The sequence below is a fragment of the Halichoerus grypus genome, chromosome 6 (assembly GCF_964656455.1).
Source record: "Halichoerus grypus chromosome 6, mHalGry1.hap1.1, whole genome shotgun sequence".
NCBI lineage: Eukaryota > Metazoa > Chordata > Mammalia > Carnivora > Phocidae > Halichoerus > Halichoerus grypus.
The window spans coordinates 140,637,304-140,652,335 of record NC_135717.1 but is presented as its reverse complement, the minus strand read 5'-3'; the positions used below and the strand labels follow the sequence as shown (position 1 = coordinate 140,652,335).

Here is a 15,032-nt window from a genome sequence, read left to right as displayed (position 1 = left end):
ATGAGTTTGCCCTGACTGGGCTGAAAGGCCAAGAGCTTGCCTCTTCTTTGATGAGAAAAGAAGAATGACAGGAATTCTAGTTTTATCAGGAAACAGCCAACCTCGTGTGTGAAGCCTCACATCAGCCCTTTTTGAATTCTCTGTAGTTTTTAAAAAACGTGGCATGATATCCTAGAATCTGAACATGAGACTAATGCTTGGTTTTCCTCCATCTTGTTTTGGTATTCGCGAAGATAAACTTTCACCTCAGGGCATCACTGCTGTCTGTGGCCTAGGAGTTGAAATGGGTCACAGAAGCGCATGGATGCAGCGTGAGCTAATAGGCTGCCCTTCCACAAAGTGGTCGTCTACCAGAGTGGGGAAAAATATGGAATATTGCACAGTGCTTGACAAAATGCTGTGTGTTCCACCCCATTCTATGTATCTTTCTTGTCCTATGCATAGCTTTTCAGTTCTGAATTGGTCCTTAGTAATGAGAACTGTTTGTGCTACACACACCTTGGGCAGTGCAGTAGAAGGGAATGGCAGTATTGTTACAACATCACTACGGAATAAATTGAGTGCTATCCACTGAGGAAACTACGTGTCTAAGCACACACGGCAGTCACAGTGTTACACAGAGCAGTCCTTGAAGACTCTTAGGGAATGACTAGTAGCTTCATAATAGTGCCATTTACTACATAATGACATTGAGAACATTTAAAAACTCCTCCTAAATCGAGCATCTAGTATACATAAGAGGTTGCTTCAGTTTGCTAGAACTTGTTCTTTGTATTGTTTCACCTTTTTTTTTTTTAAAGGACAAATTAAAACTTATTTAAGTAAAAAGAGCATATAAAAAGATCACTAGCTGTCTGTTTTGGCTTAATTGAAGTGCATTCAGAACTATGGCTAATTGTTTATTTTTTCATCTTTTGATGGGATTACAATACTGTCTGTTTACCACAAAGTAATTTTGTGTAATAAGCACAGATTGCTGTGTTAAAAATATTCTGCATTCCTTCTAATATGGTTTTGTATAATAAAATATTTTGTTACAAAGTCTAATGTGCAAACCTTTTGGAATTATTATAGGTATGAAATCTGGAGCAGAATTCACAGGATGCACATTTGTATAAAGGTGATAACGGAGAGCTACTTTTTTTTTCTTTTTAAATAGTCAGGCAATATTTCAGAAATGCTGACTTCTGCCCTCAGCTTCTTCCCACCCACCCCATCCCCAAACAAATGCACCCATACACACACCCAAACCCACCCACCCACCCACCCACCCACCCACACATGGAACACCATCATGTTGTTACTCTATATGCAGTTATATGAAATCACTGACTCCTGTTCAGTTGCTTCCTCAAATGTAAGAGTGAAGCCCTGGTTTTAGCTTTGTAGATATGTACAGACAGACGCTGTTCTGGTTTGTGGCTACGCTTCCTGGAGGTCAGTCTGGATGCTGCTCAGATCATGCTAATTTGCCTGTGAAGAAATTCTACAAAATTGGATTCACCCACCAAATATGTGGTGTCAGTGTATCTTGGTTCTCACATGGTCGATAGAAAGCTCAGGTTTAAGTTGTCCTTTAAGACGTCAGCTAGACTGTGCTAGTGCCTTACGAGTTGGTATTTTTGCTGGAATGCAGATAATACTATATTTACCGTATAATATATTATCAGCTCTCCTATATCTCAGTCAATTTACATAATTTAAAATAGAACATCTTATTAAAAACATCTAGATATACACAGATTAGGAAACGCTTACAACATACAAATACACAAACTAGAAATAAATCTTTAGCATACTGGTATATACAACAGTGTGATACAATAAATAATTTCAGTCATGCTCTATCTACACATCATATTGCTTAAAAGAAGAGTAGATTTGGAGGGCAGTGGCATGATGGAGGACTTAGGGGCTCTCTACGTTTAAATCTGTGCAAATTAAAACAGGATTTGGAGTACCACTGAATTGTGTTAGGAATGCATGGCTGGATAGATGAAAGGACCCATATTACTGAGGTATTTACAGATACTGGCTAAAGAGCACTATGTGGGCAAACGCAGAAAGGCTTCTTTCCTTTACTTCTTGACTGCCAGCATAGCATCAACTTCCTCCTCTACCTGGAGGGTGTGCCACTGGGCGATGGGTCGCCTGGGGTTGGCCAGCATGTCTGACCAGTGTCGCAGCTCCGCCCCGGTGCTGTTGTAGCCCACAAAGACTTTGCCGATGGCATCGTTCTTGCCAATCTTGTCATAGTCCAAAACAGTTACCACCACTTGCACTTTCTGAAAGAGAACACAAAAGAAACATTAATCACCCCACCCTCTTACAAAGCTGCCTTGAGATCTAAGCAACTGGAAATAAGAACCAGTCTCAAAACACCGGGCCAAGACTGAAAATGACTTGAACGTGAAAACCTGAGTCCAATCCCCCTTTCGCCATTACGACGTCACCGTCATCACCGTCTTCAGCTTCTTCAAAATACTGAATACACATTAAATTTTTTCGGGTATTTAGCACAATTCTTTTACATGAACTACTCAGTTACTTCTCACAATAGATCCTATTAAAAATACTGCCATTTCACAAAGAAGATGCCATGAAGTCTCCGGCCTGGGGTCATGTAAGGAATGAGTGGGTTGGTTTTCACAGTCCGTGCTATACTCCACCATGCCTTCTGTCTTTGTCAACTGTGTCCACCTCTAAGTCCATTTGTTTCAACTGTCTCATCAGCAAGATTTCTGGCATTGGTATTCGGGTACAATAATCACATTATTGTGAGTATTAAATGTGACAATAGAGTGAAAATCTTTAAAAAGTAATAACTAAAGATAATTTCCCCATTTATATATTTTCCCAATAAACATTTGCTGAGTAACTGTTGCATATCCAGCGCTGATCTCAAAGGGAAATAACTTTTTAGGCCACACAAGATTTACTTCAGTTATTCCATTACATTGTGAGAGTTTATTTAATAACTTACTTTTTAGAACTGTCTGAATCAGCGAAAGCAAACCCATGCCATTATGATATGAAAGACACACTTTTTGAAAGCACATTTTAGTTCTGCTTCCTAAGTAATGGATTTGCTTAGTCAAAATATGTGATGGCTCTAATCTAGAAACTGAGTGCAGAGATAAAGGAAGAGTTTTAGAATAAAATATAACGCATAACATTTGGTGGCCAGAGTTAAAAGGAACAGAAAATGTAATGATGGAAGCCAGGGCCAAATGAAGCTCCTGCTGAGTTCTGGCCCTTTTATGGACTTTGTACTCTGAGGACTGCATTATTGTACCAGTGTGCTAAGAGATGGCACCCATGGACAGCTTCACAGCAGAGAAAATGACCGCTCTTGAAAGTGGAATTTAGAATGTAAAATGCAACACATTGGCAATAAAGGAAACAAACCATCTTCCCTTGTGCAGCCTTGGATTGATTCCATTATCAAGGGCATCATCTATCCACTGGATGGTATTTGGAACAGAGAACAGAATCACTTTGGTTCTCAGAAAAATTCTCAGAACTTTTCCTGAGCAAATTCATCAGGATGAAATCATATTGCAGGGAATGGGGGGTAGGAGTTAATTAGGGACATTATGCACAAAGGTAAAATGGGGTTTTTGGAGGGGCGCCTGGGTGGCTCAGTTGGTTAAGCGACTGCCTTCGGCTCAGGTCATGATCCTGGAGTCCCAGGATCGAGTCCCGCATCGGGCTCCCTGCTCGGCAGGGAGTCTGCTTCTCCCTCTGACCCTCCTCCCTCTCATGCTCTCTGTCTCTCATTCTCTCTCTCTCAAATAAATAAATAAAATCTTTAAAAAAAAAAAAATGGGGTTTTTGGAGGTTGGAGTGAATGGTTGGAGTGGGTTTTGATTATTTCATCTAGGAATGGACTGATTAATAGTACTCAAGACAATATCCTTCTAAAGGCCTTGGATTAATTTTTGCAGCTGCATATGTAGTTTATTTATACATTTGGAGGTTATAACATTTACATGTACTTTTGGAAATCAGCATATTTTGCTCATAATCTTTTTCACAGGGATAGAGACAGACAGAAAGCAGATAATCTTATAACCTCAGAATAAAGGAAACCCAGACCCCTATTTTAGTATGTAAAATGCTCAATTGTTTCTCTAGGAAAACTAGGAAAGCAGTCTCCTGGGGAAAACTAAAAAGAAAAGAGAGGAAGAAAAAAGAAAAGGACAAACTGACAAGCAGCTGAGAAAGAGGAGGGATGCAGTCAAAGATGGGCTCATTATTGCCATACCTAACGTAATCTATGATGCGCTCAAGTTCTCTCTGTCCTGACAGAATACTCTAAAACGCTGCCCCAGAAACCCAGCATAGGTCTTGTTTTTAATGTGCTTCATTTATTTTTAAGATTTTATTTATTTGAGAGAGAGAGGGCGTGCATGGCCACGAGTGGCAGGTGGGGTAGGCAGGGGAGGTAGGCAGAGGCAGAGGAAGAAGCAAGCCGACTCCCTGCTGAGCAGGGAGCCTGATGCGGGACTTGATCCCAGGAGCCCAGAGATCATGACCTGAGCCCAAGTCAGAGGCTTAAGCAACCGAGCCACCCAGGCATCCCTCTTCATTTTTAATATATTTACATTTGCTGCAATTTATAGTTGTAAAAGAACATTTCCTTTTTTTTTATAGGTGTAGAATTGTAGCTCAAAGAAAATTTACAATAGGATTTTTCATCACAATACCCCGCCTTGTATTGTTTTGCAGTATTAAAAAACAAAACTCCAGGAGGTGTTAAGTTTCCATAGGAGTAAGTTCTTAGAACTCAAAAAAGAGTTCACTGAACAAATATTGCAAAATAAATTGGAGAAAATTGGATATCTTCGGGGGTTGCCAGTGGGTCCAAAGCAGTGACCCCACTGGTTCAGGCTAGTAAACAGATGACTGGGGACAGGGGATCAGTGTCCTCTGCAATGTCATTTACTTATATAACAACTGTTGAAAGTAAATATGTGCAATTTACTACCATGTGAAAATGTGCACGAGAAAGGTTATATAAATCCCATGAAGTGATGTGAAGATGGTGGATTGCTGGTGATTTTTAAAGAACTGCCCTATACAATACAGTAAGTAGCTCCTGGCCACATGTAGCTATATAAATTGAAGTAAATTAAAATTAATAAAGTTCCTTGATCACACTAGTGACTGAGGTGCTCATTACCTACTTGCGGCTGGTGACTACTGTATTGGACCACACAGGTGATAAAACATTTCCATCCTCACAGAGAGTTCTAGTAGACAGCACTGTTTCATATATTGTTTTAATTTTATTGTTAGATCTATTTTCTAATAAAATGTTAATTTGAAAAAGAGACAAAATTAACAGTGTGAGTAATAATGGTGATGGGAACCACTTACTGAGTGTTCACCGTTCCAAGGGCTTTTATATGCATAGTCTCTTTGATGTGGATTCTATTATTCCTATTTTATATGTGAGGAGATTCTAAGCCTCGGTTTCCTTATATATAAAATTGGGATAATAAACTCTCTCATAAGGTTATTGTAAAGACTCAGTGAGATTATGTATGTAAAGTGCTTAAATTGGGCCTAAGCTCATAATAAATATACAATAAATGTAGCTATTATATTAGCTTTCTTCATGGGATAAAGGTATGATTTGTTCTTAAGATACTGTACTCTAAATTAGATTCTAGATTAAAGTAAAAATAAAGAATATTTCCTGATGTTTTATATTCTGGACCTTTAGAAATTTCCATGGTGTAGTTTTGATGCCTACCCTTCACTTCTCCTTCATGTTGTGGGTAAACTTTTATAGGACTGAGAAGATAGACCCATATCAATTATTTAATAAAATGTAAAAGTAGTGTTGCTTTAAGGCATCTGACTCTCTAATATCCAATATCCATTAAAGATTAGTAAGAAATAGCCGATAGTTATTGGATGTGAACTTTGAGTTCCAATAGTCTCATTATGGATAGAAGGTAAGAGAACCTAAAATTATTTAAAAATTGCTAAATCCTAAGATCATATACCATTATTGTGGCTACATGTAGCATCCTGTTTTGACAATGTTATCCACAGATTCGTTTCATAGAATACTCCCTATCATAACAATTATTATCTAGCAAATTAAGGTTTCATCTTTGCAAAAATATCCATCCATTCCAACTCAGAAACAGGAAGCTAAATTTAAACAATTAAAATACGATTTACTCTGATTTTTCTATTGTTAATCACCTTTTAATAATGAAAGATTAAAGATGCTGCATATTTAGCATCAACCAAAATATTTCTTTTCTCTCTCTCTTTTTTTTTTTGGCATAAGGCTGTGATAAGGAGAACTCCACATTGTGGGCTGGGAATGAACAGTGAAAATTCATTTTCTCTTGGCCTTTTAATCTTTATGGTACTTTTTGAGTTAGCAGAGTCGTTCTGTTGATTTTCTTCTTCCTACTTTATTTCTGCTCTACAGAATGTCCGCTGTTTTTGACTGATGAGTCAGCACATCTTGTGCTGTAAATTTCATCATTTCCTTCTTGATGTAGCTTGAATATCAAGTGTGCATGGGAATAAGAATGGCAACTCTAATGAAGGCATGTGCACTGATAATTTACAAGGTCTATGTCTTTCATTTATCTGGTCTGAAGAAATAAAATTGAATGGGAAGACCAACTTATATTTGGCATTACCTGGATTTGCTCAAAGGGTACTTCAAAGCTGAAGGACTCATTATAGTAGGGGTTAAGTGTGTTCTTTTTAATTGTTGTCTTTTTCTTCTTCAGCCTCTTGCCATTCTGCATCAGATGGATCTTCACATAAGGATCTGAAAAACAGAAACAAAAACTTCAGGAGATCAAAGATACATATTTTAGATTATAATTTAGCTTATTAAAAAACTCGAGTATTCCCAACAGAGAAATCATTTTATAGCATATATTTAATATTTTTAAAAAAATGTAAGCCTTCTTTACTGAAAGATTTTAAGTAACCTATGGGCCAGGTTTTTTGCCATGGTATCTCAATATTTATAGCTGGATTTAGGGGATGAGAGCTATTGTGTGCTAATGAACCAGCAATTTGGGGGAAAAAAAAAGTCTTGACATGTAACATTTGCCAGTGTCCATGGTAGAAATACTCTCAGCATGGCTAATTTCAAGCTACTGAGTAGTTTAACAACTAGCTTACCAAATCCCTGAAATATTAACAATTGGCTCTTCTGAGCTGGCAAAGTACTGGTTGCAGCTTACCACTGCATGGGAATAAAACTCCTGACAGAGAAAGGACAAAGAAGCCATTACATGCATTCATTTATTCATTTACTCAATCAATATTAGTTAGGCCCTAGTGATACAGCAGTGAATAAAACCGATCATTGCTGTTTTCATGAGGGAACTTCAGACTTGTTGGGGGGAGGAGACAGTAGGCTTGTAAAGAAATGAAATACATATGAAATTACAAGTTGACAAGAGTGCTCTAGAAGAACAGAGCAAGAATAGAGATAGGATTGAGAATAGCAGGGATGGTATGGTGAGCCTAAGGTAGCAATGGAATTCTTATACTTAGATTGCTCGGTAAGGCCTCTCTGTGGAGGTAACAATATTTAAACTGAGATTTGAAGGTTAAAGGGAGAGAAGAGGCCATGTGCGCGCGCATGTGTGTGTGTGTATGTGTGTGTGTTGCGCATGCAATGGTGGGGTGGGTTGTGGTTGGAGAGGGCAAGAGAGAGAGAGGGAGATTTAGAAAGGGAGCTCTGCAGGACGTGCCGGATCATCCCTAGGTAGAGAGTAAGTCAGTACACATAGAGGTAATGAGAAAAGGAGCAGGATTCCCTTAGCAGTTTCCCCAAAGCCTCATTAAGTAAAGGTAAAGTGATAAGCAAATCAATGGAGGGGTAAGACAATTCCCATTTACAGTTCTCACTACTAATGGATGAATGACATACCTTCAGGTTACTAAGAACCAACACCCAGGTTTGACAATAAAATCTCTCTACTGTTTTCTTAAATATTTGTCCAGTTCACATGTAATGCATATTCTTTATAGAAAAAGGTCAGAAAACAATGATAAACATAAAGAAAAAAATTAAAAATCATCCATGATTTTACTCCCCTAAAATAATCAGTGCTAAGCCTTCTAAAATTTCTTTCCTCCCTTTTAGTATGTGTAAAGCTTGGAGAAACTTTACAGATAATCTAGTTTAAAACCCACATATTTTTAGATAACAACCTTTTCTGGTCTGTAGTTTTTTCAGCACAATAAAATTCCGGTTTATTATTGGACATCATTGTTTACACATACATCAAACATGCCAAAACTGGCAGCAACTTCATAGACAGACAAACAAAAACAAAAAAAAAGGAAAGGAAAAAAAGAAGAAACCTTTTATCTTTGGCCTCTTTAACCATCTCATACAGACCAGCTGTTCATAGTACAGCTAAGTGCATACACAAAAAATGTTACTGGAATTCTCGGAGTAAGATTGTTTTGTTTGTGTGTGTGTGGTTTTTTTTTTTTTTTTTTTTACAATTTTTTCTCCTTTGAGATTGTAACGAACGTGGTCACACTACAAGTAGAGTCAAAGTAGGACAGAGAATGCCCCGAAGGCTGGCTTGTTTATCCAAAATTAAAAATGGCTGACCCCAACAATATGCACAGAACATACGGTGTAAATAAAGATTACACACACATTTTCCGTTCTAAGTATTTTTAAGAGAAAAGCAGGGCCTTGGATATGTTGGTTCTCTTTTCCCCCCCTGCTGCAAATCCACGTTGTGGTTTGGGTTGTGTGGGAGGGAGCACGTGTCACTGTGGGGGCGCTGCCAGCGGGTGGGCCTCTCTCCTTGGTGACCCCGTGTAGATTCGGAGACTGGACGTAGAGGGTAAACTGGTCATGGCCGCCTTTTTTTTTAAGTTTAGCTTTTCCTTTTTTGTTGTCTAGTCATCCTCACTGGTCTTCTGCTTCTTGGCGTCACCATCACCCTCTCCTCATCTTCAGCTGCCTGTTTGCCTGCAGCCGCCTCAGCCTCATCTTCCTATCTCTACTCTCTTCTTCACCATCGTCTTCCTCTTCCTCTTCCCCATGTACCTCATTGCTGGCTCCCATCTCCCTCCTTCGCAGCTTTCCCATGAGCAGCTGCGTCTCTTTCATTCCCCGCCTCCTTTCCGTAGAGGTGGTGATCCCGCAGCAGGTGTCCGGCACTGAGCGGCGGGCGATCCCGCGCAGCGCCCTACAAACAACGCGAGAGTTGGACGCGCTGGTGCGCATGCTCCCGGAGCCCGTGGCTGCCGTGGTGGCCGCGCGAGGCAGCAGCCAGACGCGGGAACAACGCGAGGATGCCTCTTCTAGAGCAGCCAGTGGGGCCGGAACAGGTTGTTTGTATCTTCCTCTTCCTATCCGCCAGTAGAACATAAGTCCTGTAGGACAGAAACTTTGCCTGCAGTGTTCGCTAATTGAATTTACTAAATGCCTGGCGCTATTCAATTTTTGTTGAATAAGTGGAATTTACTTAGGGTCTCGTAATGTGGATCTCCTTACTCTTAGTGCAGTCGTCTTCCATTGTCCCAAAGCCCACGTTACTTGGATATGTGTAGCTTGGGGTTTTCGTTTTTGTTTTTAATGCTCCATCCGCTCAAGGGGTTTGTAATGAAGATTTTCAACATAAGATTTTCAACCAGACCTAGAGATGAGGAACCAGCTCCCTTAACTAAATAGTTGGTCAATTAAATCACTGTAAATAATTGCAAATGAAGAGGGAAAATGGCTTTTTTCACCCATAAACCATCTTGCTCTTCACAACTAATACTGATTCTTGGGTCAGAGATCTTGTTTGCTTAAGACGTTCCCTGGCTCCTCTGTCCAAACCCCTTGTATATTTACAAAGATGGGCAAGTTTCCAGTTGCTTTTTGGCACTGACTGAATACCCAAATACTAAATACCCATAAACCAATGTTTATGCCTCCTATGTTCATGTGGTGAAACTTTATCAGCCTAACTAAGGTATAGCTTTTCTCAAGAGATGCGCGATGACTACATGTTTATTCATTTAACACAGTAAATGACAAGAAAATTCCTGTGCACCTGCCATTTGAGTAAGCAAATTAAAAACCCAACAAGATAATTTCAGATTCAGATATAAGTTCTGATGTGATGTGATTAATGCCTTGGGGAGAACAGGGTAATTTAGAAAGGGAGCTCCGCAAAGTCCTCATTGAGGAGGCCAGGTTTGAGCTAAGAACCAAATGACAGGAAGGAGCCAGTCATTTTAAGATGTGGTGGAAGCTTATATCAACCAGAAGGAACAGGACACACAAAGGCCCTAAGGTGCACATCCTTTGGCATGTTTGTGGAACAAGAAGAAAGCAAGGGGGAGAGAGGTAGCTGGTGAAGTCAGAGAGGTCACTGCTGACCTGTCACTTTCGTAAGCAGAATCTGCCAATTCTGACAGTGATTCCAAGATATTCTATAATGTCTCAACTTTACTGAGATAAAATTGACACATAACGCTGTTTAAGTTTAGGTGTGCAGCGTGATGATTTCATATACATACGGACTGTGTAGTGATCACCACAGGAAGTTTAGTTAACACATCTGTCATCTCACATTATTGCAGTATTTTTTTGTGTGTGTTGAGATCATTTATGCTCTACTCTTTAGCAACTTTCAGTTAAACAATACAGCATTGCCAACTGTAGTTACCATACTATGTACTAGATCTCCAGAACTTAGTCATCTTATAAGTTTGTATCCTTTGATCAACATGTCCTCTTTTCCCTCACCCCCTTGCTTGGCACCATCCTATTCTCTGTTTTCTATGAGTTTGGAATTTATTTTTTATTTTTATTTTTTAAATATTTATTTTATTTACTTGAGAGAGAGTGAGAGCACAGAGGGAGAGGGAGAGGCAGACTCCCTTCTGAGCAGAGAGCCCGATGCGGGGTCCATCCCAGGACCCCTGGATCATGACCTCAACCAAAGGCAGATGCTTAACCAACTGAGCAACCTAGGTGGCGCCCCTATGAGTTTGGAATAAAAAAAAAAAAATAGAGTCCACATATAAGTGAGGTAATGCAGAATTTGTCTGTCTCTGTCTGACTTACTTCACTTAGCGTAATGCCCTTAAGCTCCATCCATGTTGGTGCAAATGGCAGGATTTCCTTCTTTTTTTATGGCTGAATAATATTTTAAATTTATATATATTACATTTTTGTTTTAGAATACTATGAATAATAATAATATTTAGATTATTTTATTTCTATATAAATTTATTGTATATATTATATATATTCATATCACATCTTCTTTATCCACTCATCCATCAGTAGACACCTAGGTTGTGTCCACATCTTGGCTATTGTGAATAATGTTGCAATGAATATAGGGATGCAGATCTCTCTTCGAGATAGTGATTTCATTTCCCTTAGGTGTATGCCCAGAAATGGGATTGCTGGATCATAGGGTAGTTCTATTTTTGATTTTTTAAGGAACCTTCATGCTGTTTTCCATAGTGGCTGCACCAGTTTGCATTCCCACCAATGGTGCATGAGGGTTCTCTTTTCTCCACATCCTAGCAAGCGCTTGTTATCATTTGTCTTTTTGATAATAGCCATTCTAAGAGGTGTGAGGTGATATCTCATTATGGCTTTGACTTGCATCTCCCTGATGATTAGTAAAGTTGAGCATCTTTTCAGGTACCTGTTGGCCATTTGTATGTCTTCTCTTGAAAAATGTTTATTTATCCTCTGTCCATTTTTAATCAGATAATTATTTTGCTATTAAGATGTATGAGTTCCTTAAATATTTTGGATATTAGCCCTTATCTAATATAGTTTGCAAATATTTTCTCACATTCCATAGGTTGTTAGAGATCTTATTCTTTATCACCTTTTGTGCCTGGATAAGTTTTGACTGTCTAAGCCTGATAGGTTATGTATTCAAGGTAGACACATTTGAGGGTCTTCTTGGCTCAGCCATCTGAAGTCTTGGATTGCTCTCCATCTTCTCCATTGTCATTCAACCTTGATTGGCTTAACTGTGTCCTCTGGTTCTTTCATTGTGCAAAGTCTTTTCCTGAATTCTGGTCCCTCTGGAGATGGCCCTAATCTCTTGATTAGCTCATTAGTAACTTCTTCTGGAATCCAGACCTTGCTCCTCTCTCTCTAACTATGGCTGAGTCAGTCTTTTAAATGGAAGACTATGAGTCACCTAACTATGAGTCACACCCATGCTTTAAGGATGCACGTATTTTTTACAATAAGGATCACCTCTCTTGCAATGTAGGACTCTTTATAATTAAATTTGTTCTGTTTTAGGGGCTGTTCCACAAAGCAAATCCTTGTCTTTTCAGAGTTTCTTGGTGGCTTAGAAGTTCTGGTCATTACACAATAGGACATAATTTTATGGAAATGATAAAATAGGCTGTAATGAGATTCACTGATACTGCTATTGCTTTTCCTGAGTACAACTGCTGGACATCACGTGTGGCATCCAAATATCCATTAAGTTTTTGTCAACATGTAAATGGCATGGAAACATATGCCAGCTACAAAACTGGCTGCTGTCCTCAGGGACTTCATATCTCTATGGCTGCATCACTTCATTCTGTCCCCCAAAACAAGCACTCATGGAACTCCTCATCATCTAAATACTGAAAACCTTCTTTCAACACCATTTAGATCATCCCTATTGCCATTGAAACGTGGGCAGGACTTGGGACACTTTGCTTCTTTAATTTATCTTCAAAAAAGAGTAGGGCCTTTTTTCTTTTCTAACTTTGGTAGAAAGGAAAGTCCCTTTTCTGATGTCTGTTTAGTCTCTAAGAGTATGTGACTGTAAGCTTGCAGTTCTAGAAAAGGATGGACTGGGATCAGAAGGAAGGTTCTTCATTCCCAATAATAAACTGCAGGTACAATGAGTGCAATTTATCACCTCGTTTTGGATGATTTTGAGGTCTCTTCATTTGGTTTTGTTATCCATGTGGCGCTACCCTTCATTCACTGCTTGTCAGGTTTTCTTTTCATCTGAAATCAGCTTAACTGAACTTTATCTCTTTTCTATCATGTTAGCTGTTATGACTTAGAGGTTTTTCAGGACACTGTAATGAAATCACTTTCAAACTTTTATATGTTGACAAGCCTTTTTAATATACAAAACTGGGGGCTTTTTTATTCCTAAAGTTCACCATTATGATAGGCTGAATAATAGTTCCTTCAAAAGATGCCCACATCCCGATCCTTGGAACCAGGGAACATTTACCTTATATGGCATAACAGACTTTACAAATGTGATTAAGGTTAAGGATCTTGAGATGAGAAGATTATCCAAGAGGGCCCAATCTAATCACATGAGTCCTTAGAAACAGAGAACCTTTCCTGGCTGTGGTCAAAAAGACAACAGAAGAAGGGTCAGAGGTGCACTACATTGCTGGCTTTGCAGATAGAGGAGGGGACACAAGCCATGGGATGCAGGTGGCCTCTAGAAGATGGAAAAGGCAAGGAAATGGATTCTTACCTGGAGCCTCCAAAAAGGAATGCAACCCTACTGACACCTTGCTGTTAGCCCAGTGAGACCTGTGTCAGACCTATAATTTACAGAATTATAAAATAATAACCATATGTTGTTTTTTTAAATGAAGTTTGTTGTAGTTTATTATGGCAGTGATAGAAAACTAATATAACAAGTTGAAGAGAGGATTCTGTTGTTTATCTAGGAAGGTTTGAGGATGAGACTCAAATTTAAATAGGTCTGGGAAGTGATCTTTTGGGAAAAATTCATGTTTTTTTTCAAACTTCTAAAAGTGATTACTTTGTTCTTCAAAGCAAAAACCTTCAAAAAGTTTAAGTCTTTTTAATTAAAAAAAGGTTAACTTAGAGCATATAATCAGAAGATAATAGTTAGGTACAGATGTTTTAGGATCCGTGATAAAATTAGTGAAAATGAATGAAATGTTAGCTTTGAATTATTTTTTAAAGTAAGATCCTTTGCAAAGTTTAATATAATAATGTTCCCTCATATTTGTAAAGCACTTTAAGATTATATATATCTTTGAAATCATATCATCTTCTTTACCCCTTACAACCAACCCAATGAAGAGACTAGGGCTCCCAAAGGCTGATTTTTTTTCCCCCAAGAACTCAAACCAGGGTCTTCCAACTCACAACCTGTTGCTCTTTGTGATGAGTTAGAGAAACAATTTAGGGTAGTGTTACAGGTACAACCTCTGAAGCCAGACAAACTGGAATCTTGGCTCTGCTACTAGCTGTGTGGTCTTGGACAAGTTATTGAACCTCTTTGTGTCCTACTTCCTTCCACATAAAGTGGTGAGAATGATGATACCTAGTTCGTAGAGTTCTGAAGATTAAATTGAGTTACTATGTGGAAAATGCTTCAAATATGTGTCCAGCACCTATTATTATTAATTCTTAACTATTATTATAGTTTTGTGAAAGGGCTGACATCTAAGTCAGCATCTAGGTATCAGACTCTTGCCCAGTTTTGCTTACTCGGTGCCCACCATTGCACTACTTGCTGCAGAAGGAAGCCAGGCTGCCCTGAGTGCCAGATTTATTTCTGGAAAGAAGCATACTTACTCTAAGCAACTGGTTCATTCATGAAGAATTTAATCATGTATGAGATGAAAGAGACAGGGGGAGTTTCTTTCATTACCACCATATGAGGTAGTCTTGAGGTGTGAGATGGGAAACTAATTTCAGCATCCCGTACAGTTTACCCCTACTCCTCAAGTCAATAGATGAAATTACACAGAGCTGAAAAGTTAAACTCGAGAGCTCTAAGTGGAAACTTTTTACTAAGGCTCTAGGATAGCGTGAGTCAAAACTATGATTTATTGAGCTTTCTTTCTAGATACTGAGGCCAGTTAATGTTGATACACTTGGGCATCTACTTTCCATATGCTGCTTAAAATGAGGAAATAGGCAAAAGGAAGCCCTCAGCTTTGAGATTTGTTGCTGTCGTTGGGGATGGGGTAATACCTATAGGTTGCTGGAGAGAGGTGAAAGCTATACCTCCTTTCTTCATTTTTCTGTTCAA

At 38.9% G+C, this 15,032-nt stretch overlaps 1 protein-coding gene across 2 annotated transcripts in view; it reads right to left on the bottom strand.

The window, feature by feature from the left end:
* Positions 1–1,619: 1,619 nt before the first annotated feature.
* SYT1 (synaptotagmin 1) overlaps positions 1,620–15,032 on the bottom strand; it is a 525,751-nt gene continuing 512,338 nt past the window's right edge. For both annotated transcript variants that reach the window (XM_078076347.1, XM_078076348.1), the window contains exons 10-11: positions 6,675–6,808; positions 1,620–2,285 (exon numbers count right to left, since the gene is read on the bottom strand). In XM_078076347.1, the coding sequence (XP_077932473.1) occupies positions 2,079–2,285; positions 6,675–6,808 (341 nt within the window). In that variant the 3' untranslated portion in view covers positions 1,620–2,078. The remainder of the gene's footprint in view (positions 2,286–6,674; positions 6,809–15,032) is intronic.